Here is a 27,504-nt window from a genome sequence, read left to right on the forward strand (position 1 = left end):
TTGTTTCCGCTCCCATCTCACAGAAGCCAGAAAAAGGGAGTTTTCTTCTTTCCTTTCCTTGGTAGGGTTCCTCCAGGCACAGAGAGAAAGCGTCGCTACCAGTGTGGGTGTGCAGTTCGAGGGATGGGAGTGGTGGGAGGCCGGTATGTCTTTTCAATTAAAATGCTTCCAGTTATATCTGACTTAAGATCAGGGAAGCCCAGCTTCAAATCTGAAGGAAACTGGAACTTGATGTCTTATGGTTTGAAGAAGAGACACTTTTAACATCTGGCAAGTGGATGGCACGTTGACTTCTCCAATGGTCTGAATGTGTGAGCAGGGGTCGGCCTCTCTGCCTCCATCAGACTCAATGATCTCATCCATAAAATGGCAATACGCTCTCCTTTTTGGAGAGGACTGCAAGGTTTGGGAAGGAAGCAGCTGGAGTTAGCGTGCCAGGTCCTTCAGTGGCGTTTATCCCCCAGCCCTAACCAGGTGGTTTTGGGTGTCCCTGCAGATTCACCTACACACTTGGGGAGGGCATGTGGCTGCCGCTCAGCAAAAGCTTTGTGATTCCACCAGCTGAACTGGCCATCAACCCATCAGCAAAGTGTAAGACAGACATGACAGTGATGGAAGATGCGGTGGAGGTCAGGTGAGTCCAGCCTCAGGGCCCTGAGGCACCCACTGGGTTTGGGAGACGGAGTGAGAAGCTACTTGAAGGTCCCGAGCGCTGGGGAAAATCGAGCTGGAAGGAGAAGTTGGCAGCCTGCCTTCCGGTTCCCCAGACGCAGTGCCAAGATCTACTCTATCTGGGTCAATACTGCACACCCCAAGGCTCATGCACCGAGAGAGGACATAAAATGAGAGTTTGTAAGCACTTTCTACGGCCCCTCAGGACTGACAGGCAATAAAATGTTAATTTCTTTGCCTGAGTTTAGACCTCCTTCTTTGACCAGGTGTTACTGCCTTGGCTTATTTCCCAGAGATGGAGAACGTCCATAATTTGTTAGTTCAAGACTCTGACTCTGGTTGAGCTTGAATATTTGTGAGAGAGAGTGAGACATGATCTGGTCGGCCAGACAGGAATGTGAGATGTGAAGCTACCTGTTGCTTCTGGCATCCCCTGACCTCCTCCCACCTCCTGCCACTTCTTCCCACAGAGAGGAGCTGATGACCTCGTCCTCCTTCGACAGCCTGGAGGTTCTCTTAGACTCCTTTGGACCAGTCCGTGATTGCAGCAAGGACAACGGGGGCTGCAGTAAGAACTTCCGTTGCATCTCAGATCGCAAGCTGGATTCCACCGGCTGCGTGGTACGTCTGCTCTGTAGCGCTTGTAATTTCAGAAAGCGGGGCCTCAGGATAAGACACAATGAAGACAGAGGTGGAAACACAGTGGGAATAAAGCAGAGGGTCAAGAGTGCTTCCTCCCTAGCTTTAACTACTGTCTAGTCTATGTTACGAATTTTCTTTTGACAGAGCTAAGGAGCTAATTACCAACCATTGAATCTAGAGATATTTATGCAGCACCTACTGTGTGTACTGTAACTATCCCAAGAAAACGTCATGAACTGTGTAGCATGGTTCTTTCTTTATAGTCTTGCATTCTAGTTGGTGAAAGATACCCTCAAACAATTTGAGAACCAATTAACTGCTCAGTAGTAAAATATTGACTCCAATAGGAAATAGACTGTATTTACTACAATAGGAAATTCTAGAAGAAGCCTACCTTTGTTTAGAGTCAAATTACATTGACTGTAATAGGAAATTTTAGAAGACACCTACCTAAGTCCAAAATGATAAAAGAAGTAAGTTAGGCCAGGAATGGCAGAGAAACAATAAAAATACATCCCCTTTGAAACTATGGCAGTGAGCTCTTGCTCCACCAAAGGTGGTTTCCTGCTTTATGGGTTCTAGTCAATGGGGTCTCACAGAGTCAGACATGGCTGAGCGACTTTCACTTTCACTTCATGGACTTTAGCGAAGTGTAAACTATGTGATGCTATGACGTACAAAGACTGCTTGGGCTGGAGTGGACTAAGCTCTCCCGTGCCATGGATGTGCATCCTGGTGGACCCGCGTAGGTGAATGGAGACAGGAGCAGGTGGGCAAGTCTTTGACTGCTGGTGTCTTTATTTTGGTCTTTTCCATGCCCGTCAACACTACTATCAGTTTTCAGCCTTCCCTTCTCTTAAGGATGGGATGATGCAGTCCTCACAGAGAGGAAAGGGAATGGGGCAGAGAAGAGAGACAGGAGTGCTGTACACAAAGTTGGCATGAAGGAGAGGAAGAGGTGATTCATCGAGACGCGTTGTTATGCAGTGTTTCCAGGCAGAGCTGGGAGCTTCCAGCTCTGGGAGGATATAAGCTTCATCTTGCTTCCCAGTCTGACAGCTGTGCTCTTGTAAAGGGACCCAGAGCAGGGGCAAGCTGAGAGGATGCTGGGCCAGTTCCATCCTCCACACACCCCCACTTCCTTGTCTCTAAGCACCTGCTCTGTTCAGGGAGCTGTTCTCCATCAAAGATGGATATGTGCTTGGTCCAGAGTGGGACTCTGTCAGCCCTGAGACCAACCCCCCCATCCCAGACTTCATAGATTGGGCGGCAGTTGACAGGAGCCTGATTCTCCTGAGGAGGACAGAAAATGAAGAAAAGAAAAAAGAGAGAGACCTGAGGGGCAGGGAGGTGGAGGACCTGGCCAGTCCGTCAAAAAGAAGAGAAGGCAGAGAAGACTACCAGGAAACAAAGAAAAGTGCTCTTTAGGTCGTGTCTCCCAGAGGCAGTCAGGAGTGAGTGGATGTCCCGGGTCTTCCCCTAGCTTCCTATTCCACCTTCAGTTGTCTTAAGCAATGAGCTTCCCAACTGGCTCCCTCAGGAGACAGTTTCACTGTCTGATGGAGTTCCCAGCTGGGACAGCTGTTGTTGTTTTTTGTTGTTGTTGTTTTTTGTTTTTTAGCTATTCAATCTGCACTTCCTCATCCAGATTTTCACCTTTCCTTCCTCAGTGCTCTCTTGGGTGGGTCGTTCTAAGTGCTGAAACCCTGTGTGTGCACCTGTGTACACATGTGAGTCTGAGCGTGCCCACACATACACACACATGCACATGGACCTATTCCCCTCTCGTCCTGCTCCTCTGCCCCTTCTCGGAGCCCCCCGGGGTTTGCCTGTCAGCTGCCTTCTGTTGGTGATCCTAGGCCCTTCCACTTGGCATACAGCCGTGCTGATGTATTTTTGTACCTTTGACTCTGTGATCTGTGAGACGGAGCTCACAGGAATAGTTCCGATGAATATGCATTTGCTGTAGGGCCGCTGCATTTGCGAATCGGAGCCACTGAGAAGTCACCCAATTACACCCGAACTTGGCATTAGCATAAGACTTTGAAGTCAGTGGTCCACGTGGCTCTTGGAGGGAGGAGGGGGCCAGGCCCATTCAAGTGACTGTTTCTCATTGGCTGTGAAGCCCAGGATCCCTGAGGCAGGAAGGCTGGAACTTGAAAGCTGACCACCTCATAATCTCGTGATCCTACTGAGAACGCTGGACACTGAGTCTGATCTGACTCCACCAAGCAGCAGCACCCTCCTAAAGCCTCGTCGTCTTGGCACAGCGGCCCTGTGTCATCAGGAGGTGGGCCGGGGACAAGGGCATCAGCTGTGGCACCTGCAGTCTGGGGGAGAATCGGCTGCCTTCCTCTTCTCCATCCGCAGCAGCCCTGGCATTCAGTTCTCTGGGCGCTGAGCTGAAAGGCTTCCCCAGAAAGGCTTATGCTTATGAAAGGAGCAGAGGCACTCAGAGCTCGCTGGCCCTGACGGGATCTGGAAAGGGGACAGATGTGGGGAGAGACCATGTTCAACCACTGAACACAGGTGGGCTTGGTCCACATTCACTGCTCAACCTTCCTTCTTTCTGGGAAGGCAGGGCACGTCTCTCTGCTATGCATGGACTCCCACAGGGTTAACTGCTACCCAGTTAATTGCCCTGTTGTTTATATAGTCTCTGGGGACAGGAAACAAATGCCCGTGAAAGGCACAGCCCTGTACCAACCTCAGTCTGCTCTGTTCCAAAACAAACCACACTCCATGGGCAGGACTGCTGGGAATGGTTCCCCGAGCAGAGATCCACCCCCCACCACCGCGGACAATGGGTCTCACTGCTTCCCCTTGTCCTTCCTGTGCCATGGTGTGTGGGAGCAGTGGCTACCACCTGCCTGGCACAGGGTGCGGTGCCCTGTTTGGTGGAGCCCCAGGGCATCCTGCAGAGGGCCTGTGCCAGTGGCCTGTGGCTGCTATGACGGGTTACCCCAGGTTTGATGGCCTAGAATAGCAGCCGTTTTCTTATCTCGGCAGGTGAGAATCCAGTTCTGTGACACTCGGCTCACACCGGGGTGAGAGCAGGGCTGCGTTCCTTTCTGGAGGCTCCGTTCCTGGCCTTGTCCCGCTTCCAGAGGTTGCAGGCATGTGGGGACTCATGGTCCGCTTCCACCATCTTTAACTCAGCTTGATTGCATTTTCCGGACCGTTCTTCTGTAGCTCATCTTCTCTTCTGCCCTCCTTCTTCCCCTTTAAGGACTCCTGTGATTTCCTTGGGCTCGCTTGGAGAATCCAGGGTCATCTCCTCATCTCAGGAGCCTTAAAAAGCCCCTTTTGTCACAGGTCCCGGGGATTATGTCACAGACATCCTTGGAGACAGCAGTGGAGATTGGGGCAGCCTTGGTGGGTAAAACACCAGTCTCCTCTCTCCCAGCTCGAACCAGAGCATCTTCCTTCTTATCAAGCCCACCTGTTGAGGTTTAATGTAAGACTTTATTTGAAAGTTTGAAAATGATTTCCAACACTATAAAACTATAAAAAAAACACTATAAAATGGAAAGTCTGCACTCTAAGGCTTCTTCCTTATCTTCACACTCATCCTGACAGTGCCCCACCCCCCCCACAAATGCCTCCTGCTTCGGGAGGTGTCTGCACATGCGGAGATGAGCAGACTGTGGCCTTGGAAGGAAGAGGTCTGCTGTCCCGCTTCTCGTGTATTGAGCACATGACCTTCCTTGCCAGAGCATTATACTCTAATGAGCTTTGAATTACCCAGCGACCCTGCCGCCCTTCTGTCCACTTGCTGTCTGCAGTGGTTTCCCATGAAATGTGTCATTTCACGTCTACTGGACCACAGCTGTGCAGAGACCATCACTGATGACCATCTCTCTGTAGGACAGTAAGCAGAAGGGTCTGCCTCAGAGGCTTCCAGAGAAGTAAGGGCAGGATGTTGAAATATAAATTTAACTCCATCATCAAACTTTTCCCTCTTGGGAGAAGTCCTGCATGGCTTGGGCTTACATGTCCCCATCAAATAGCGAGGGAAATCATTATTTACGAGAGGAATAAGACTGCTGTGTTGTTAAAAAAAAAAAAAAAAAGCCTATTTTGAGTAGGAATTGTAGTTGTGTATCTTATGAATCATCCAGGTAAGGCAAGGCAGGCTCAGCTGCAAAAAGTGGTTCCTCTTCTCTCAGGGACCCTGAAGACACCCCATGTCCATCAGTCATATTCAGGCCAACAGGGCCTCCACCTCATAGTCTGGAACTGAGGTGTGTGTGTCTCAGGCTGAGTGAGATTTGACTAGACTCCCAAGTAATTAATCAACCATAAAGCATTGGTAGAAACAGAGGGGAAAGACAGAGAAGAAAAGGAGTTGAATGGGGAAAATCATTTTAATCTCATTAGCACATTGTGCTTTAGACCAGTAATAAGTCAAGAAGCCATGAGCATCTTGTGAAAGATGATTAACCTTGTATATTTTAGGGGTCACTGAAATATGAGCTCATTTATTAGACCCTCTTGATGGGGAGGGTTGTTGCCATAATAAATGGAGTTTTCTTCCTGGGACTGCTAAATGTAACCTATGCACAAAGATGGTTTAAGATCTGACCTTGAGGCTCAACCCTGATCAAAAAGTTCTCTTTTTTTTTAAATTAAAGAAAGCTTTTGTTTTTATTTTGACTATGAGGATCTTCGTTGTGGTGCACAGGCTTCTCTAGCTGCGGCACAGGGGCTTTCTAACTGTTATGCACTGCATGTGGGATCTTAATTCCCTGACCAGGGATCGAACCTGCATCCCTGCATTGGAAGCGTGGATTCGCAACCACCGGACTACCAAGGAAGTCTCCAGGCAGTTCTCTTTTAAGGAGGAAGTGGAGGGATTGTCCACAAGCCAGAAGAGAGCAGCCAGTCCTTGAAGAGGGAAAATACAAACTCCTCCTGGAGGCAGGATTTCTCTCCTGACAACTTGTCTCTGGCTTCAAAGACTTCTAGGAAAAGGCCATGATTTAGAGCCTATAGTTGCATTGTATTTACATACAGATTTTTTTTCATTTTTTAAAAATTTATATTTCAATTGGAGGCTAATTACAAAATACATACAAATTTTGAGAATCTCAAAATGTGATGACAACAGCACAAAAAATATTCAGGCAAAAACAGAAGCAAATTTATACCATGGGAAACTTGATTGATTAGACTCCTTGGGGATGGGAGTTCTGGTTCAACAAGGGTTAAGAAGAAAACTCTATTTATGGTTTCAGCTTTTTTTTTTTTTTCTGGAAATCTTTCAAAAATGTTTTACTTTGAACTGCAACCCAAGTAAGTTACAGTGCAGTAAAGATAATTGCATCTTTTTTAGTGATTGAGGATCTTGTCTTGCCTTCATGGTCATTGCTTTGAATGCTTTGCAGTGTTTTGTCATATAAATATATGCACCCATAATATGGTGTGTGTGTGCATGTGTGTGTGTGTGTGTGTGTGTGTGTGTGTGTGTGTGAAGAGAAGAGGAGAGAGAGAATATCAGACTGAATCTACAAATGCATAATTGATTCCAGAATGTACTCTAGGAGTTGCTTAAGACAATCAGATAAACAGCACATCTGCAGGATTCCTTTATTTTGTTGACACATTGACTTATTTTTTAGTGATCCCAACATCCAGGTTTTTTGACACTTGAGAAGCAGCATGGCCAAGTGGAAGAGACACAACTGAACTTTGGGGTCAGATAGAACTAGGTCCAAATTCTGATTCTGCCATTTTCCACCTCTGTGACTTTAAATAAGTTACCACTTAATCCTTCAGAGTCTAAGTTTGTTCTTTTATGAAATGAGGGGGGAAAAGTCTAATTGTGTAGTTGGGATTGAAGATAATTTATGTAGATTGTTCTGTGCATAGAATTGCTTAATTTCCAATAGCTGTTATTATTATTTTTAGCTTTGCTTAGGAAAAAAGAGTATCCAGCTTGGACAAGGCAACTAACTCTGTCTTCTTTCCAAATCTCCTGAGAAAGTGTAAACATCAGGTGGTCCAGTGTGGCACAGCGATGGTTATCTGACACCAGGGCCTGGCAAGATGCCCATGTGCCAGGTTTGGGGCATTCGGGAACAAAGCCTACTCGGGTTTCTTTGGTGACATCTTTGTCAAACATCACACTTGATGGGGCATTCTGAAACAAAGCCAGTGGTTGAGAAGATGGGGAGTCCTGGCTGATGACCAAGAGAGCTAGCTGGTACCAGGGTTGAAACCCGTGAGGTGGGAATAACAGGAGCACCAGCTTTGTCTCTCTGACGGCTTTTCTCAAGCTTCATAGAAGGAAAAGAAAGAACTCGTGGCAACCGGTGCAGCCCATTTAATTCCAATCAGACATCTATGTTTCAGTACCCACATCCATGCCTGGGCAGCCTCACAGCGGTGAAGCCAGCTCCCTTCTGGTGCCACATCTGGCCTAACAGCTGGGTGGCCAAGAAAGTGGATGAGTTGGGGGGGGGCTAACAGAATGTGGGGTGCAATCCTCAGCTGCCTCATTTGCTTGTTTACCATCATCTGAAACATCCGGGTTTGCACGGCATGAGGAAGCCCTTGGAAGCATCTTTAAATGCTGTCACCTTCCAGCACTCAGCTGGCTTCGTGGGGAGAGAGGGGATGGACCAGGCTGGGAGCCTGGCAGGCCCCTGGTGGGGGTGGGGGGCATTTGTTTGGGAAATTGCAGAATTAGTGTCAGCAAACAGTGTGCATCCTGCTGTGATCTTCAATTGGGAAGCACGGAGGGCGGGGAGGTGGGTTTACAGGGCCACACCTGTGACAGCTCCAGGCTACTAGGCCAGAATGCTTGGCAACCAGGAGAAGGAGCTAGCCAGGCAGCAGGGCAGGAGGGGCGGTGTTTAACAGGGTTCCACTGAGTTTTTAAAGGCATTTTTTGGTTTGGTTCCAGTTTTGGAGGTCTGTGTTAGCTAGCTGATAGTAGGTCAGATCTAGACAGACCTGCCCAGCTCTGTCCCATACAGACTGCTGGACCCTGGGCAAGTTATCTGTCTCCTTCCAAATTGTTGGAAAGAATCAATTGTAATGCAGACATACAGCCTCTATTGCATAGACAGAGGAAGCGGGTTGGCAAAAAAAAATACCCATTGGCTTTTAGATGGAATCCAGTGAGGTGAGATGTTTATGCATTAATTGGCAATGCTAATAGTTTCCAGGTCTGTTAAATGAGAATAATATGGGCTTCCCAGGTGGTGCTAGTGGTGAAGAACCCACCTGCCTGTGCAGGTAAACATGAGACACAGGTTCGATCCCTGGGTCAGGAAGATCCCCTGGAGGAGGGCATGGCCACCCACTCCAGTATTCTTGCCTGGAGAATCTCATGGACAGAGGAGCCTGGCGGGCTACAGTCCAGGGTGTCGCAAAGAGTCAGACACAACTCAAGTGACTTAACACGCACGCACATGCATGTAACAAAGCACCAGCTACTAGTAAGTGTTCAGTTTGCGGTGATTGTTGCATGAGAGCCTGATGGTGCTGTGAGGTGGTGATGGTGCAACCAAATCATGGACTCCACAGCCAGCCAACCTGGGTTTCAGGTGTGGTCCTCCTGTGATCAGCCATGTGACACTAGCTTTCTGTGCCCCAGTGTCTATGATCAGCCTGCTTCCCTTGTGGGATGCTGTGAGACTTATGTAAATAAGGTGTAGGAATGTTGGCCACTGCCTGGCTTATCGTGGGTGCCTTGTGAGTCTTCCTACTGCTCACCAAGCCTCTTTGTCCTCCCTGGGACCTGACCGATTATCTCTTCCTCCTTTGCTGTCATTCGTGAGAATTTTATGGAGGACGTGGTAGTGTAGAAAAAGCTAAACGTTTTACCCTGAGTGTCCAGGGAACTGGGATAAAGCCCAAACCCAAATGTGGCCCCTGTGGGTTCTTGAGCTCATGCCCTTGACTGTGTGTCTTCCCCAGAGCATCCTTGAGGCAGGAACATCACAAGTGCAGCCACTGTCTCTAGGAGAGCCGTCAAACCTCCCTTCAAGGTCACTGAGAAGGTCCACTTCCTTCTTCCAGCTCGCAGCCCTGACTCAGTCCGCTTTCTCCAACACTGCCATCCGTTACCAACGTTGACAAAGTGCTGTGAAATGTAAAAGATAAAGTCCTATTAATCCAAAGTCCAAACAGCAGCACTCCCTGCCCCTTGCCCAAAGGAATCCCTTCGAATGCATTTTAGTTCTGGCCCATCACTTCCACTCTCCTGCCAGCCTGAGGCCCAGCTGGGAGGCCGGGGCACCTCGGCACTGTCTTGCCAGCATGCTCCCTTCCAGCCTGCTTGGAGGGATCAGCTTTAATGCAGATGTGTGTGATCTGTGCCCAGAGAGAAGAAGCGAGAGGTCAAAATAGGTCCCTTGCTTTTATAGGGAGTCCAGCATAGTGGGAAATGCATGCACTGCTTACCAGTGTTGACAGTGTCAAGTCTGAGTGCTAAAAATAGGCATCAGTGGCTACACTCTGGTTCCCAGAGGACCCCGCCCCTGGCTCACCTACCTGTCTGGATGCTTTCTGATTGTGCCAGTGCCCCTCCGGACTCAGCCCCATGAAGGACAGCTCCGGCTGCTACGACCGCCACATCGGGGTGGACTGTTCTGACGGCTTCAACGGGGGCTGTGAGCAGCTGTGTCTGCAGCAGATGGCGCCCTTTCCGGACGACCCCGCCTTGTACAACATCCTCATGTTCTGTGGGTGAGTCGAGCCGTCCTCGAGGCCAACCCACCGGCCAGGATGTGGGACTTCAGAAAAGTAAATCACAGAGAACTGATTGACCTAGGCCAGCCCTTAGGGTCTGAGGAAACCGCCTTCAGGACTGGAAGAGGAGCATTTTTAAAGTCAGAGTTGGGAGGAGCCTTAGGGAAGGTCTCGTGTCAGCACTGACAGCGAGGGAATGACCCCTAAATCATTGCCAGCTTACACTCGAATTTCCAAGCTGTGTTTCATGGTGCAATGTTAATTGCTTTGTGACAATAGGATGCTGTGGTCCAAAAACCTGGGGAAGACTGTGTAAAGCTAATCACTTACCAAAGAAGAGGGTAGTGAAGGCATGGTTAAATTCTGCCGCCAAAGTCCCAGCAGTTGGGGCAGCCATGCTCCCTCAGACGTAGACAATCTTCAGTGTAAAAAGCCATTTCCTGTGGAGCGGCTTGGTCCTGTCATTTGTTCTGAGGCTCGCCCCATGAGGGCAGGCGATGCCACACCATTTTACAGATGACAAAACTAAGTAATGCACCTGTGAGGTTGAGACCCTCGAGACTGGGGAGTCGCTAAGTGGGAAGATCAACTCTAGAATTCAGGCCCTCTCTGGTTTTTCAAAAATTCTGCAGTTCCCTCAAAATTTAAATTTATACCACTGACTGGAATTATATTTAAAAATATTTTCATGGTATATTTATAAAGTAAGTAAAGATTTGGCCTGTTCTTCTGCAGCCGTGGTTTCCTCCCCCTCTTCCTCCAGCTCACCCGCCCCCCCCCCCCCCTTCCCTGTCTCTCCTGCCTGTCAGGGAGAGCACTGATTTTATGCCACATACCATGCCGGCCACAGGGCTGCAAAGATGAAGGACATGTAGTTCTTGTCCTCAAGGATCTCACAATCCAATAGGCTTGCAATGCAAATCAGTGTTTATAGTATTAAAGCTATGCTGGATTGTTGCTAAAAGCCAATGCCTGCCTTGAATAATAATCATGAGATTATTCAATGGACTAGTAATGATATTTTATTGTGTTTCATTTTATTTTCTTTCTTTGCAATTGAGCAATATTCCCGTTTAGTTTTTTTTGTAAAATCCCATTCCATAAATGGAAGCTTGATCTCAATTTTAATGCCTCCATAATGGTATCATTATGGTTGACCCACTTCAATTAATGAAGTAAATGTGGCCAAAGTTGCATTGCATTCATTTATTTAATAAACATGTTTGAGCAGCCACTCTGTGCAGACAACCTACTTAAATGTCACATGTAGGAGACATAGCAGGATATGGAGTCTGTTCTCCTCCCTCTCAGAGGAGTTTACAGTGGTTCACACAGACAGGGCAACAGAGGACGAGATGGTTGGATGGCACCATTGAGTCAATGGACAGGAGTTTGAGCAAACTCCAGGAGATAGTGAAGAACAGGGAAGCCTGGCGTGCTGCAGTCCTTCGGAATCAGACACGACTGACCAGCTGAGCAGCAACGTGCAGCCATGAGCACAAAGAATGGTAGGGTTGGGGCAGGGGGAAAGGGCAAGTTGTTGAGATGCTCAGGGTAGACTGAGCGGGAACCTTCATTCCTTTGTGGGTCTCAAGTCAAGTCTGTTGCTTAGGCCATGCAGTAGGTCCCTAACTGGACTTTTCTTTACTGTTTCATCAGAATTTGGTACACATGTATATTTAGCACTCTCGAATCCACTATATATAGCCTGCCAAAAGAAGTTCTTGATTTGAGGTTCTTTAGGAAGACCAAATCACATGTGCTTATAATTAAAGAGCTCTGCTTACACCTGTTCCCACGATATATAAATGGTAAATGGGGGATGCAACAATGTTGCATTAACATAGGCTTCATTTGTACCTCTGCTAATGAGGATAGAAACATTTAATGAGCACCTACTAGAAGCTAGGCACAACGTAAGTTCTTTACATTCTTTATCTTATGCAATCTGCTCAGTAACCCAACAAAGCAGCTACTGTTTTTCCCACTTTTACATATGTGGAGACTGAAGCTCTTGAGAGGTCAGTCAACTGATTCAAGGTCATTCAGTGTTCTTGCCTGGAGAATCCCAGGGACGGGGGAGCCTGGTGGGCTGCCCTCTCTGGGGTCGCACAGAGTCGGACACAACTGAAGTGGCTTAGCAGCAGCAGCAGTAAAGGGCCTCATTATTCCCATGATAAAATTGCTTCTCAGCATTTAAAACTATGATTATTTGTTCCTCTCTTTAGAACAGAGGTCTTTATCTTATTGCAACATTTACTGTAGATAGCAATAAATGATGTGTTTTAATGTCATGAACATCTATAAATTCTAAATTTGGAATGTTTCTAGGGAGAGACCCAAATTAAATCAATATGCTTTTAAAATGACAGCCTTATCAAAATATTTCTTACTTGAAGGTACAAATTATGTTCTTCTCACTAGAACTACAAATAGAGCCCCATTAATGACTTATGGGTCATTGACCCATATTTACCAACATCAGTATTGCTCTTCCATTAGAGTAACTGCACATACTTAATGGGGAAGACACCCAGGAGGTGTCCACACGGCTTGTCCTAGTAACTATTTCGTTCAGGAAGGCTACTCTGAAAGAAAGGGGAGTTAATACGGGTTGATCTTGTGTTTGTACACATTCAAACAGAACACAGCTGCAAGATGATCAATCTTTTTAATTTCTTAGTTGGCTTGTCACAGGACCAGATTAGAAGGTTATTAATTTGTTAAGTGTCATTCTTTTTGCTGCCTAATTACCCTCCAAACAAATGCAGGGTCTGACCATATAGATAGTTCTGGAGAAAGGCTCTAGAACATCTTGGATTTAAATGTGCCTACTCACATGGTAAAACAACTATACTCCAATTTAAAAAAAAAAGCTTTCCAAGGAGTGGGTGATAAATATGTTAATTCATTTATAAGCTTATCTCCAGCGTTTCTTACCCTATCTGGGAAATCATACATATAGAGAAGAGAGAACTGCAGAGTTCTGGAAAGCACTTATCTGCAAAGGAAAGGTGAGAGGTTCTGTATGATCACATAATGCAAGGATACTCCATTTCTAGACCTAAGAAACTGAGTTATAAAGGGGACAAAATCAATTTAGGATACTCATAACCTTTGGCTATCCAACACTCTTCTGAAGGCATTTTTCCCCCCAACCTTTTGGGTTGAGTTGGCTGCATGGCTTATTGATGGAATAACTTCTTATCTTGAGTTTTCCACTGTGCTAGATGCATCGAGGATTACAAGCTTGGTGTGGACGGACGCTCTTGCCAGCTCATCGCGGAGACATGCCCAGAGGGAGGTGACTGTGGGGAAAGCAGAGAGCTTCCCATGAACCAGACCCTCTTTGGGGAGATGTTCTTTGGTTACAACAACCATTCCAAGGAAGTGGCGGCTGGACAGGTGCTGAGAGGAACGTTCAGGTGAACCCCGCGTCCATAGAGCTGGTTTTTCAGGGCTGTTGATGAACCTTGTCCCTGATGGGCTATAAAACCAGCATAAAAGCTTGTATCTTGGATCCAGGTAAATGCAACCCTAAAGGGATAGGTTATTTTCTGCCCCCTGGTCTTTTCTAGGTTTACACTCCTTCTTCCAGAACCCAAGAACTATGAACAGTAAAGTATTAAGTAATTTTTACCTTGTCCAGGCAGGACTACAAGATTTTCCTTGGAAGCCACCACAAAGTGCTCAGGTTCTGTCATCCCTCTGAGTCTTGGCATGTGAGTCAATCTAGAACAGGTCCCCATTTTGGTCCAAGAATCCCTGAGAGACCCTGAGATCCTTACAGGGAATATTCAAGGTCCTGCCTTTTCCAACTACAGAGAGCATGGGTTTTCTTCATATACTTTGACCCAAACAATATAGTGTAATAAGTTGAATGCAGAGGTGAGAATTTAGCTGTCTTCTGTAAAGTCAGACATTTAAAAAATTTGCAAAAAATGTAAAGTATTGCCACTTGTCATCATTATTCAAAACAAGTTAATATTAAATGGGTTTATTAATGTCATTTAAAATGGATCAATAAATATTTTTAAAATTTTCTTTCATTTTATAATATGAAATTGATAAATAGTAAGTGTTGATAGATATATATATTAAAAAAAACCTACTTGGAGCATTCAGTTATTTTTAAGAGTGTAAATGGATCCGGAGAACAAAATGTCTCAAATCACTGACTTAGACTTTTTCTAGGAGATTCTCCATTTGAGCCCTGTCCTTCATCTAGCTTAGGTTATTTTAGTACATCTTCCTCAGAACCGATGCATTTCAGGTGGTGATGATGATTGAAAGTGTTATAATATGGACCAGCAATTGATAGCAAGCTGAGTCTGGATTCTTCGAAGAAAAAAACCGAGAGTCAATTTTCGAGTTAGTTCTTGGAGTCAGCCGCGTTTTCTGTTACAGACAGTAGACTTTATAAAATTTCTCCTCTTATCCTGGGACCTCGTTTGCCAATGGCAAGCAGTGAGGTCTCATAAGGATTGTGGTGGCTGCATTTGCGCTGTGGAGAGGGGCTCCGGCAGTAAGAACTGGAAGGGAGGGAAGAATATTCTGTCTTGTAAGTAGACCTTTTCAGCAGGTTTATTTCTCATCTTCCCCAGTCCTCACCTTATTTCTCACACTCGAATCTTACTCGAGACATGTACGCTGGGTGAGGTTCACCCAGGGGAGTGTTTGGTCCGCCGTTGGTGGAGATACAGCTCCCCCACTGAGGACTAGGCTCACCTGAATGCTCAGAGATGAAAGTCTCCCTTTGTTTTCAGGCAAAACAACTTTGCTCGAGGTTTAGACCAGCAACTGCCAGACGGTCTTGTGGTGGCCACTGTCCCCTTGGAGAATCAGTGCCTGGAGGAGATCTCAGAGCCCACCCCAGACCCCGACTTCCTGACTGGTGAGTGTACCATGCACCTTACTTAACTGGCAGAAGCAAGCAGCTCCCTGTGACCTTAGGAGCTCGAGAGTCTTGACATTGCTTATCTTGGTTTCAAAGCCTGTGATTTCCTGGATACATGCTGAAAGCTCAGTCCTAAGACTGAACATCAGCAGGATTATTTGTCAGTAAAACAGCCAATATTATTACATAATTATCTGCAAAATAGCCATAATAATACCTTTCCCTGCTAGCTTTATTGGGATGCTTTGAAAACAAATGAGATAATAGATATGTAGGAGTTTAGAGTTCTCAATAGATTAGAGGAAGTGACAGGGTCAAGAGTAGAGGTAGAAAGAAGGTGGATTGCTTCAAGGCTGAATATCTGTCATTTGGATGGCTGGGTTTCCCGGACAAGTGCCTAGAGAGCAGTGTGAGGGAATAGAAAATGATAGAGCTTTGTTGTCAAACAATGCTGAGCCTGACTGTCAAGTGAGTCCTAGCTCTTCTACATTCTAGCTGTGTGACGTTAGGCAGTGCAGTCTCTTGGGGTCTCACGGCCCCCACTGTAAGATGGAGATCATAGCACCTGTTCCTCAATGCTGTTTGGAGCCCAATGGCACTCCTCTCCTGGGCTCATTATGGATGAAGGTATGGGGTGCTTGGGAGAGGTGGGCATACCTGGGGATGCTTCTCCATTCTGTGCCACCGAAGACCCCAGTGAGTGCTTCCTGGACCAAAGAAGACACTTCAGAGGTTTCCAGAGACCCATAAGAGGCAGCCAGCTGGGAACTTGGCATCGCTTACTAGAAGGCTGGACACGAGCTCGTCTGTTGTCAGCTTTGGTCATTTCGCCATACTCCTCTTCCTTCTCCATTCTGTGTCTTCCTTATTCTAGACCTTTATCCCCTTTATTACCCCCTTTCCTGAAGGATGGCTTGAACTGAGTGTAAGCCTTTTTCAGATATCGTGTCTGAAACATTCATTTAGACTGGAATGGGATTAGAAGCAGTTCCATCTGAGATGGCCTAGCACAGTGATTACTAGCTCAGCCTCTGGAGCCTGATGGCAATTCTCAGCTCTTCACTGGCTGTGCGATCTGGGACAAGTTACTTACCTTCTCTGTGCCTTAGATTTTTTTACCTGTAAAAAAGGGATGTTATAACATTGTCTTTCTGATAGGATTAGTATAAAGAATAAATATTTGTAAAGTTTTTAGAGCAGTTCCTAATGCATAGTGAGATGAATGTTTTGTAAATAAATAAATATACCAAAGGAGAAAGAAAATATGGACACTTGAGCTCCCAAATTGTGTCTCCCTTATAGTAGAAGGAAGGAGAACAAGAGAGAAAACAATTAGATATATTCTGGACTGGAAATAAATCTAAATAAGCCAGCTTCTAAAATATTGCACGCATGCATGTGCACATGCACACACACACACACTTCTGAAAAAATTAAAGTGCACCTCTGGGTGTATTACTGCAGCCTACATTGCTAGTGTTTGGCAATCTGGTTTTCTTGTTTCCATGTCATTTGCTGAGAAACACTTCCTGAGCGTGTGTAAAATGCCTTGTAAAGGAGGTGTGAGGTGGCACACAGAAGCGGGACAGGCTCCACTCCACCAATAAACCACCTGGCTTCCGTTTAGTGAGTCAGCAGGACCGCTTGCTCACACATCAGAACTTACACGGACGTGAGGAGCTGGACTTCACATGCCAGGCTGGAGGGCACAGAGCCATCCTGGATGCTACCTGAACTTTGGGGGTGGGGGGAGGTGAACAGGTCTGAGAAACCTCAGAAGAACATGTGTCTGACTCTCCATCTTTGGAAATAAGAAAAAGATCCAAATTTGGTTCTCATCCACAAGGGAAATATCTTTCACATGTCTTTGGGCCCCTCCTGGTTTGGCATATCTGAGGCCAAAGGAGAAGGATGTCCTGGTGGGACACTTCCTTTTTCATAGTTTGAGGCAATGGCATTCCTAAAAGTATAGAGAGAATTTTTCGTGAACTGCTAATTTTATTCCCAGCCTTTTTTTTTTTTAAACCTATTTTGATTAAAAAGTGATACCAGTTAGACCAAGAGTAGGCATTTCCTTTGATGTAAGAAGGAATCAGTCTTGTTTTTTCAAAGCCTGGAATAACTAGAAGAATCCATTAAAAGGGGGACTTCCCTGGCGATCCAGTGGCTAAGATTCCATGCTCCCAGTGCAGGGGACCCAAGCTGTACACCTAGTGAGGGAACTAGATCCCACATCCTGCAACTAATAGTTTGCATGCTGCAATTGCCGATGCAAGAGACACACGTTTGATCCCTGGGTGGGAAAGATCCCCTGAAGTAGGAAATGGCAACCCACTCCAGTATTCTTGCCTGGAAAAGTCCGCAGGTGGAGGAGCCTGGCTGGCGGGCTGCAGTACATGCGGCTGCAAAGAGTCAGACACAGCCGCTGGACAGAGCACACACACTCAAGTAAAAGTAAAAGGGTTCCCTGCGTGCCACGACTAAGACCGGCCAGATAAATAAATACTGGGGGGAAAAGAATCAGTTAAAGACTGTTGACCACATTTCTTCCATATGTATTTTCTAGTTCTGGTAGCATTTTAATTATATCTTTCCTGAGAGTCATACAATGTCATAGCATGCCTCACTATACATTATTATAGGTCTAAATCCCCATAAAACTTCAAGCTTACAAGATTTTAGAACAAAAATGATTTTGACATTCTTCAGTATCAGCATTTTCAAGCATTTTATTTTATGTTTTTTACAAAAAAACAGTGCTCCACTCATAAGTAGGTTGCCTTCAAATTCCTTTGGAAAGACTATAGCATCAACCTCTCAGCAATTTGTAGCACCTGAGCATGGAAGAGATTCCAAGAAGTCCTGCCCTAAAGAAATACCTTTTACTGAGTCCAACAATTCCCTAATCTATTTAACTAGAGAATCCTTTTATACATAAGAGCTGTTTGCATCTTTCAGAATTATTGGCTTAAAGAAAGTACTGGAGAGATTTCCTTTGGTGATCCAGCAGTTAAGAGGCTAGCCTGCCAGTGCAGAGGACACAGGTATGATCCCTGGTCCAGGAACTAAGGTCTCACAAAACACAGGGCAACTAAGCCTGTGTGCCCCAACTACTGAGCCTCCGTACTCTAGAGCTTGTGTTCCACGACAAAGCCATTGCAATGAGAGGCCCACATACCACATTGAAGAAGATCTTCCCGACCCGGGATCAAAGCCGGGTCTCCCGCATTGCAGGCAGGCGCTTTACCATCTGAACCACCAGGGAAGCCCTGGTGGGCTGACTTTATAGAAGACAGCTGAATTCTCACCTCTGCACTCAACTTATTGTAATATATTGTTTGGGTCAAAGTATATGAAGAAAATCCATGTTTTCTGTAGTTGGAAAAGGCAGGACCTTGAATACTCCATGTAAGGATCTCAGGGACCTTCAGGGATTCTTGGACCACACCGGGAACCTATTCTAGACTGACTCACATGCCAAGACTCAGCCTTGCTCTCCACAGCTAGAGAAAACCTACACACAGCGACAAAGACCCAGTGCAGCCAAAAAAAAAAAAAAAAAAAAGGGGGGATGTACTGGAAAATTACTGATGTATGTGTTTCATCTTGCAGACTTCTTTCCTCTATCAAAACAGTTAAGAACTTGAAGCTTTACTAGCCTTTTTGGGTGTTATAAGCGTGTGGAAATAAATGAAGACCAACAAAGTGAAAACAGGTGAAAGCTACTTACACACAGCGAGGGAGTCAGCCACCATCACCTGCTTTTTTGCAGAGACCAAGAGAGAGAAATAGGAAAGCTTTAAAGTGGAAAAAAAGGAGGACTTCAGATAGGCACTGATTGGCATGTAGGCTGTTGGCAGGAAAGTGACCCAACTAAACCAGGAGGGACGTATTCTTAGGTAAATGTTTAGGAGACATATTTGACTCTCTCTGGTGGAACCTAACTTGCAAGCAAGAACAAAAATTAGGGAAGCTGTCAGTTATTAATCAAGTCTTAATCAAGTCCTTGTGATTTTGGCTTGATTGTTACAGGAGTTATTGTTTGACTTGCTGAACTTTTAATAGATAGTGGTCTGACTTCCTACAAGTCGGACTTAAGAGATGGTAGGCTTGCTTCTTGGGCTGGTTGCTGTAGATTATCAGAGTTCTATTTTTACATGTGGCCTGGCCATTATCTATTTAACTTTCAGGCTCTCAGTTGAGAAAAAGAAGAGAGTGTAGAGGCGGACCAAGGACGTGGAGGAGGCCACATTCATGGACAAATTGGGTGCCATAATCATGAAATCCTATGTGAAGATTCAGAGCTCTGAGCTTTTTTGGAATTTCTTCAAGTTCATCCAAAGGAAGCAGACTCTTATCTTGAGCACTTTGGGGATTAAACGTCCCCTTGACATTTCAATAAAACAACAGGAGTAGACTAAATTCCTTATTTTCTTTCTTCCTCCCTCCCTTCCTTGTCTCCTTCCTTCTTTCTGTTTTCTTTCCTCCTTATCTTCCTTGCCTGCCTGCTTGCTTTCCTTACTCTTTTCTTCTTTCTTTCCTTCCTTCTTCTCTTCCTTTCCTCCTTTCTTTCTTCCACATAGGTCTATTCAGTCATTCTTTTCTCAAGCATATGAACAGAAAAATAATCTCCTTTCTTGAAAAAACAGATATTTTGTTTGGAAAAAAGCCATTCACAAAAGTATCCCAAATAATAATAAAAGAAAAAACTAGAACTCACTGAATTGCAAGGGCACACTGAGAAAGAACCCTATGACTCAGCAAGAAAACACATACTTTAAAATATCCCTTTCTTTTTAAGTAATGGAGGTATTATCTGTAAGTGAGCACAGAACATCATTTCCCGAGCATTCACAGTTACGTAACCATTTCCCTGAGCATGGTGCAGGGTAAATGCACTCAGTAGAATTGTGTTCAGGAGTGAAATAATGGAGTTGTGTTGTTTGGCTCATCCTGGCTGTCACCCTTGCTTACCCCCAACATCCAAGCTTCCTTTCTGCCTTCCTCCATCTGTTGACCTGAACTCAGGCCTGGGAATTTATAACAAAAACATCAGTTAACAAATGTCAGGTTCACACAGTTAGGGGTAATGTATCTATATGATGCTTCATATTTTCTCTGTGGGCTTTTATACCTGTAACTTTATTTTGTCCTGATAACCTACCTATAAAGTAGCCTGGATGAATACTATTATCCCCTGTTTTTCAGATACAAAAACTGAAAGAAATGAGTTGCCAAGCCCCAAGTCACACAGCTGATTGGAATTACAGAATTGAAAAGGAAACCAGGGGTCATCTCAGCTCAGCTGCTCACTTGACAGATGGAACACTGGGAACCGCTAGGTCTCCTGGCCAAGTCCCGCCACCTGATTCCATGCCCTTTTCTTTTCCTGCTAGGAAACAATTCCCTTAAAGGGAATGTTTTCTGATATATTGAAAAAAATCTTTATTTATCAGGCTTGCTATCTTTTTATTAATAGAGTTTCTGAAATAACAGCGAGCTGATGAGCTAGCATCATTAGAGAACATGTGCTTCATAGAACAGTTTTACAAAACATGCACACTATAACTCTAAGAAAATATACCTTGGAGGCCTGCAGTCTTATACTTGTGAAGTTAGAATTTCCTTTATATGCTTCTACGATTAACATAAAAGCTAAAAGTCAGAGTATGCAGAAGTATAACTGCCATCACAAAACTTAATGCCCTAAAAGAAGAGCATCTGAACGGAATAATGCTGAAAACCTTTTCTGAGTTTCAAGTAACTTATCTTTGATTACCTGAGATCAAATTTAAGCAATTGATTCAGTAAGCACCTCTCCTGACCTTTTTTTTCTGTTTTTCTTACCTATAATTATTCCCATATGATTCACACAGAAATGGAAATTTGGCAATTACTCAGCTAATTTGATTGGAGTTGACAAGCAGCTAATTAATCCCGCCCACTCTTCATCCAGTTTAGGTACTAAATTAGTTGATTTAGCTCGAAGGAAGCATGGGTCAAAATGGCAAGATAATTCACTATGTGTGTATTGTTGCCATTATATTTATGCACACACACTCACTATCTAAGTTTATAATTTCTGTGACCATTATATTTACATATGTACATATATATATGCATACACGTATGCATACATTAGGCAGAGAAATGAAGCTAAAATTGACTTTCTAAAGTTAGCAAGGTGATTTCTTTGTTTCCTATGGCCTAATTATTTTGTTTCTGTAGCATTTTATATTTATAGTGATGACTAGAATTCCAGTAGAATGCCACTCTTTCTCCAAGGTGTTTAAGCAAGAACAGCTCATTATAGCATCACTAAGAGGCTATACAGGGTGTATTAATTGAGAATGACCTTGGATAAGTAACTTCACTTCTCAGAGCCTCAATTTTCCCATTTATAAAAGAGGGACCACACATGAAGTGTCTACCACATGTCTGGCACATAGATGACATTCAGTATAGGCAGTGGTCCTCAGCCTTTTGGGCAGCAGCGACTGGTCTCATGGAAAACAATTTTTTTTACAGACCTGGGAGGGTAGGGGGGTGGAGGGTTGTTTTCTGGATGATTCAAATGCATTACATTTATTGTGTGCTTTATTTCACAATAAAGTTATTATTATTATTAACTTTAATTATTATTATATCAGTTTGATGGTAATTATAATAATATTAAACAAATTCAATTATTATAAAATTCCAAATTATGATTATGAAATTATAAAAATAATCATCATATGCTATTGTTATTATATCAGCTCCACCTCAGATCATCAGGTATTAGATCCTGGAGGCTGGGAACCCCTGCTATAGGGCCTATTCCTGCCCCTTACTAACTTAGTTATGCTAATACAGTCACTCCTGGTAAAGACAAAACAGCATTATCAGCTTCAGAGTAATTAAAACCTTAATACTGAACACAAATCAGTTAAATAGGACACAAAAATCAATGTTATCAGGAACGTGAGCTGAGTCAATTACTACAGCTATTAAAGACAGTAAAAACCTATGTGTTCCAGTAAACCTAGAGTTTCATATGAGTGTATTAAGGGAGTATTAGACGAGAATGGTTGAGAACCCAGGCCTGGTCTCAGGCACACCTGGAACTCTATCTGGCTCTGTGTAGGTCCCTAATGCAAACACCCTAAGCTTCAGTTTCCTCATTTATAAGATGCAAACAAGAGCACCTAGCTCACAAGGATCATGTGACTGTATACAAAGGGCTTAGCCAAGTGCCTGGCACCGAGTAAAGGTTTATAGCTGTTGTTACTATGATTCCAGAGTCTCTCCATCCAAGCACGACTTCTCATTTTTTCGTAATTGTACCCCGTAACCAGAAGACTTGGGACCTATGAATCAACTGCACACACTGAGCCCTCGTCTCCTCTGTCCCCAGGGATGGTGAACTTCAGTGAGGTGTCAGGATACCCCGTGCTGCAGCACTGGAAGGTTCGATCTGTGATGTACCACATCAAGCTCAACCAAGTGATCGTCTCTCAGGGTGAGCGCAGCTGTGAGCCCTCCCTCCCACCCACCCCTGGGGTGTGAGTTCCTTCCCAAGGGCACAAACCTTTTATCCGTGTTGAAGGTGCCGTCCAAAAATGTAGCCACTCCACAAGATCTATAACCTGTTCACTCGATTCACCCTTCAGGGCAAATGGCTGGAATAGGATCATTTTCTCAGCATAGATTAAATTGCAAGTTCTATCTTGGATGATAGAAGAGATGGAAAGGGCAGTGTGGGAACCATGGAAGATAAGCACCTATTTTATCATTTTTCCTGGGGTCATACAAAACAGAGTTTTTATAAATTGACAGAATAAAATTTTCCAAATGCAAAGAGTATACTTTAGAGGTTCTATCTGTTGAAAGAAATACGGGAAAGAGAGCAATAAAGAGGAAGTGGTGAAGAAACATGGAAAACAACCCACTCCAGTATTCTTGCCTGGGAAATTCCATGGACAGAGGAGCCTGGTGGGCTATAGTCCATGGGGTCACAAAGATTTGGACACAACGTAGTGAGTAAACAACACAACAAAGATTTCTAAACAGTAAGTAAGCATGATAGATAGATATAGATTTATCTACTATACATGTGTGTGTATATATATATATAACATTCACACACATACACATACTTATGTCTTTCTATCTGAATCTAGTATGTTAAGGACTAGTGAATTCTAAACTTATGTAGGATAAATTATTCCAAAACCGAACAGTGAGGCATCTTGTGTAAGTATTCTTCAAACCTTAGTGATAAATGCCTTGAGTCAAGTTTTTCCTAACATTTGAGCCATCCCACTGTGAAGTTTGCAAAAGAGGAAATATCTAACAAAACCACCTTAACATAGGTTTGCATCCCTATTTCTCCTCAGCCCCATGAACTAGAAGAAGGTGATTCCACTCCTTGCTCAGGGTCTACAAGACTGTTCCAGACCTGAGCTTTATGCTCCAGGGTCTGGCTTCACTGTGTGGAGTGAGAGAGGGAGCAGAGCTCAATGTTTTTGTTGACGCAGGATGACAAGACAGGGCGAGAGGACTCAGGGTCGGCTACAGGGAGGCTGAGTGTTAGGGCCAATGAGAGAGAGATGGAAGGTCAGGGATAGAGGGAAAGAGCGGTGAGACATATACTCACTAAAGGTAAGTCTTGATGCAGAGAGACAGAAGAGGCATTAAGGATATAGAACATGTCCAGAGTACACGCAGGGGTTTAGACCTTTTCTATCACCAGAGTTCTTGGCAAGAAGGGATTATTAGTGAAGTAAAATCTGCTGGTGCAGAAAACACCTACAATGAGCTAAGCTACTCTTCATTCTAGAAAAACATGGCAATAGAGACCCTACCCTGAGCACATACTCAGTTGGCACTCAGCCCAGATGCTATATGCCTACCAGGGGTTAACAGCTGGGTATCTCTGCTGCCATATGCCTTTCGAAGCCACACATGGCATCATGGATGATATGGGTGTCTGCACTTGGGGTCTTAAACTTGAGCCAGGCTCTGCCTTGCCCTGACAGGACACAGGTGTGTCAAAAGTAAGGCTGTACAAAGTTGGTCAGAGAAGATACTGGGTTTGAAAAATTTGCCATAGGTTATCTTTCTGACAAATATAATTCTCTTAAACAGGGAAAGCAAATTCAAGATTTGTCTGGGAAGGTGAGTGAGGCGGCCAACAGGTTCTTTCTTCCATTTGCCATTTCCCAGTCTTTATATAGGCAATGGCACCCCACCCCAGTACCCTTGCCTGGAAAATCCCATGGACGGAGGAGCCTGGTGGGCTGCCATCTATGGGGTTGCACAGAGTCAGGCATGACTGAAGTGACTTAGCAGTAGCAGCAGTCTTTATATACTTTTTTTCTAAATAGATATAAGCAGTGTTTTAGTGACTTTCCTTATCATTTGTCTTCCATTGTCTTTCCATTACCAATGTCTCTGCATGAAGAACAAAATCCTGCAGACTTTTTTGGTCCCTACACACAGTTAGAATGCATTCTACACCATGACCTTACACATACACACACACCCACATACATACAACAGAAGTTTCATGAAGCCGTATTTCATCTGATGGGAAATGTTCTCTGCTGGTATTTGTGTTTCTATTTTAAACTATGCTATTCTCCTTCATTTTTAATGCTATTATTTGAGCTCACTAAGTTGATTTAATGTCATGATTGTGATTTGAAAAAAAAAATTGACTTAAGCAGGTGGGTGGTAGAGATGTGACAATGTTTTACTCAACTTGCACAAAGTTAACAACCAATTGGCTTGGAGAAATATTCTTTTAGGAACTGAAATGTCTGCTTCAGCTACCTGGAAATACTCACCTGATAGCTCCAGCCAGCTCTCCAGTGTACTTTGGGCCACGTGTCACTTGCAGATTTGAGGCTGGAGGGCCTGAGAATCCGGGATACCCATATTATGAATCCTCACTCTTAATCCTGGGTGATGTTTCTCCATAGCCCTCAGCAACGCTCTCCACTCCCTGGACGGGGCTACATCTCGTGGGGATTTTGTAGCCTTGTTGGACCAGTTTGGCAACCACTACATCCAGGAAGCTATCTATGGCTTTGAGGAATCCTGCTCTATCTGGTACCCAAACAAGCAGGTGCAGCGGCGACTCTGGCTGGAGTATGAAGACATTAGCAAAGGTGAGTGACGTGCTCATTGAGAAGTTCTTTGTTCCATACAAGCCCTGGCTGCCTGCGTGCCTCCATGGGACCAGAGGCAGGGAGTCTGTAGGTGAAGGTCTAATTCGCCTCAATGCTCTTTCCCATCCTTTGAATTGTCAAGGTTTGGTTACTAAAGCTAAATATCAAAATGGAGGTATTTGGGGAAACTTTAGATACAGGATAAAGTCAAAGCTATCTGGTCACTGAACTGGTTAACACAGAGAAAGTCATCTAAAGGTTTTTACCAGCCACCATGCATCCTGCTACCACAGCACAGGCAATGTATTAGATTATTCTTATGCAGTAGGGAGGAAAGAACAGCCCTCTAGCCTCCCCATCACTTCCTGCCCCCAGCAATCCCATCCTGCGCTGGCTGGCAATCCCTTCCAGTAACTAACTGAATAGCAAATCCCTTCTCACTCCATCCTGCCCTGTATTTTGGAGCATTTTTTCCTGCTGCTCTGTGCTATGAGGAAATCTCCGTTGCCCCAGATGTTTATATAGCTGTGGATAACAGTCTCACAAATGTCCAGAGTTTGATGGCACGTTAGTATTCAGTCCAAGTATGTATAAGGAACTGGAATTTCTCAAACCTTTTGAATTCATCTCCTGGTGGAAGAGGAGTACTGCCTGGTAAATTTGTATTCTGATTGAGCAAGACTCGGTTTAGAATTGCCATTCATGGAATTTCTTCATCTGAGCTTATCCTCACGGCATTCTGATGAGGCCAAATTATGGAGGTGTGAGTTGTTAAAGGGCAAGTGATGAAATGAGCACAATGAAAACTCAAGAAGTAGGTCAAGCTAAGATTTGATGACCAAGCTTCCCTCTGAGACTAGGGACTTTCTGCTGTCAGCAGGGCTGCAGTGGGGAGAATGTGCTCCCATGGCTTAGATGCTCTTGGTTCTCTGAGCTGCACACAGATTTCTGTTTTGTCTTGTGTAAGAGGTAGTTGAGGCACGAGCGCTTCTCCTTCTGCTGGACGCTTTCTTCCAAAAGAGGCAAGAGGCTTGTGCCTGGGCTGCAGACCTCTTCGTCCCCCACCAGGTCCTGATTCCTGTAAGCCCAAAGACACAACCACAGGCTTCTTGTCTCCATTCAAATGTCAGCATCTTAAAATTATTCTGATTCCAGCTTGCCAAGAAAGGAGTATAATGTAAGCACATTTTGATAAGACCAGTTCCAGCTGGCAAAACTTTCTTATGTTTCCATGCCAGAGCCTCCTGATTGAACCAAAGGGCTAAACCCTCCCCCATTTCTGTTTGCCAGTGATTCAAGGATTGCCAGGCTCTGGGACTGCTGGGAGATACAAGTCTGACCTTCCTCAGAACTCCTGGTTCTGCTCTTTGCTTCTCTCCTGAGCATTGTAATATCCTTACTAAGCCCAAGAGGAACATTTGTCCATAGCCTTGGCATTATGCCCTTATCCCTCTTAATCTCAAGCCATTCTTGCACACAGGAGCTAGTATTGTCACAGTCCAACTGTTAGCTTTATTTTCCCATAAATATGATGTATATCAGCCCTTGCTTGTTGTTGATATTAAAAGATGTTCAACCAAAAAAAAAAAAAAAATAATAAAAGATGTTCAACCACTTTAGTATGTCTATTTTGATCTGTTGTAGCTGTCCACATATACCTACCCCCCAGCTGACCCCTAAATCTGACCTCTGTGTCACCTACTGTGCGTCTCTTATCCTTGGGTCTGATTCTTACACTAAAATATTTTTCTTCTCTCTAGGCACTAATTTCTTTTTATTCCAAAAGCATGAAGCCTGCTACTGATTAAGAATTATAAGTACATAAGACAAAGGAAGATTTTCTTCTGCTTTTCTGCACTCTGGGGACTGTTGTTCCAAAATGGAATTTATACACTAGTGGTGACAGATGTTCTGAGAGGACTATACCTACCATGACATAAAAGTGACACCTTTTTAGACTCAAGTCCTTTGATTATAGGTTCTTGCCTGCTCTAACTTTTAAAACTTTCCAGTGAAAAGGGGTTTTCTGTTCTTTGCTTTTGTACCTATGATTAGGTACCTAAAATTGCTTATGGATTGAATAGGAAAGGAGGTTTGTCAGGGGTGAAATGAAATGGAAAGATCATAGGACTAAGGGTTGGGAGTCTAGAATCAGCCAGGCGACTTTGTTTACTCAATTAACTATCAGCACCTTCCCTGTAAAGCTCTCATGGTGCCTTCCAGCTCTGACACTTTAAAGATCCTCGGAGTCTCCCTTCATGTGAGAGGTTTTCTCAGGTCAGGCATTTGAGTTAAAGACTTTCCTTCTCTGTCTTTAAGTCACTATGCAGCTTCTCAAGGGTAGGTTCTATGCCTTATTCAACTTTAAAATCCCAGGGTCCAGCACAGAGCTGGGCACAGGACAGTCCCTCCACAAGTTGCTGCTGCTGTTAGTGGTGG

The 27,504-nt window shown here is 44.5% G+C and overlaps 1 protein-coding gene across 3 annotated transcripts in view; it reads left to right on the forward strand.

The window, feature by feature from the left end:
* ASTN1 (astrotactin 1) overlaps positions 1-27,504 on the forward strand; it is a 349,784-nt gene that overhangs the window by 237,274 nt on the left and 85,006 nt on the right. For all 3 annotated transcript variants that reach the window (XM_070474036.1, XM_070474037.1, XM_020879725.2), the window contains exons 10-16: positions 497-634; positions 1,143-1,293; positions 9,845-10,011; positions 13,245-13,439; positions 14,781-14,908; positions 22,308-22,412; positions 24,877-25,065. In XM_070474036.1, coding sequence (XP_070330137.1) covers positions 497-634; positions 1,143-1,293; positions 9,845-10,011; positions 13,245-13,439; positions 14,781-14,908; positions 22,308-22,412; positions 24,877-25,065 — 1,073 coding nt within the window. The remainder of the gene's footprint in view (positions 1-496; positions 635-1,142; positions 1,294-9,844; positions 10,012-13,244; positions 13,440-14,780; positions 14,909-22,307; positions 22,413-24,876; positions 25,066-27,504) is intronic.

The sequence above is a fragment of the Odocoileus virginianus genome, chromosome 11 (genome assembly GCF_023699985.2).
Source record: "Odocoileus virginianus isolate 20LAN1187 ecotype Illinois chromosome 11, Ovbor_1.2, whole genome shotgun sequence".
NCBI lineage: Eukaryota > Metazoa > Chordata > Mammalia > Artiodactyla > Cervidae > Odocoileus > Odocoileus virginianus.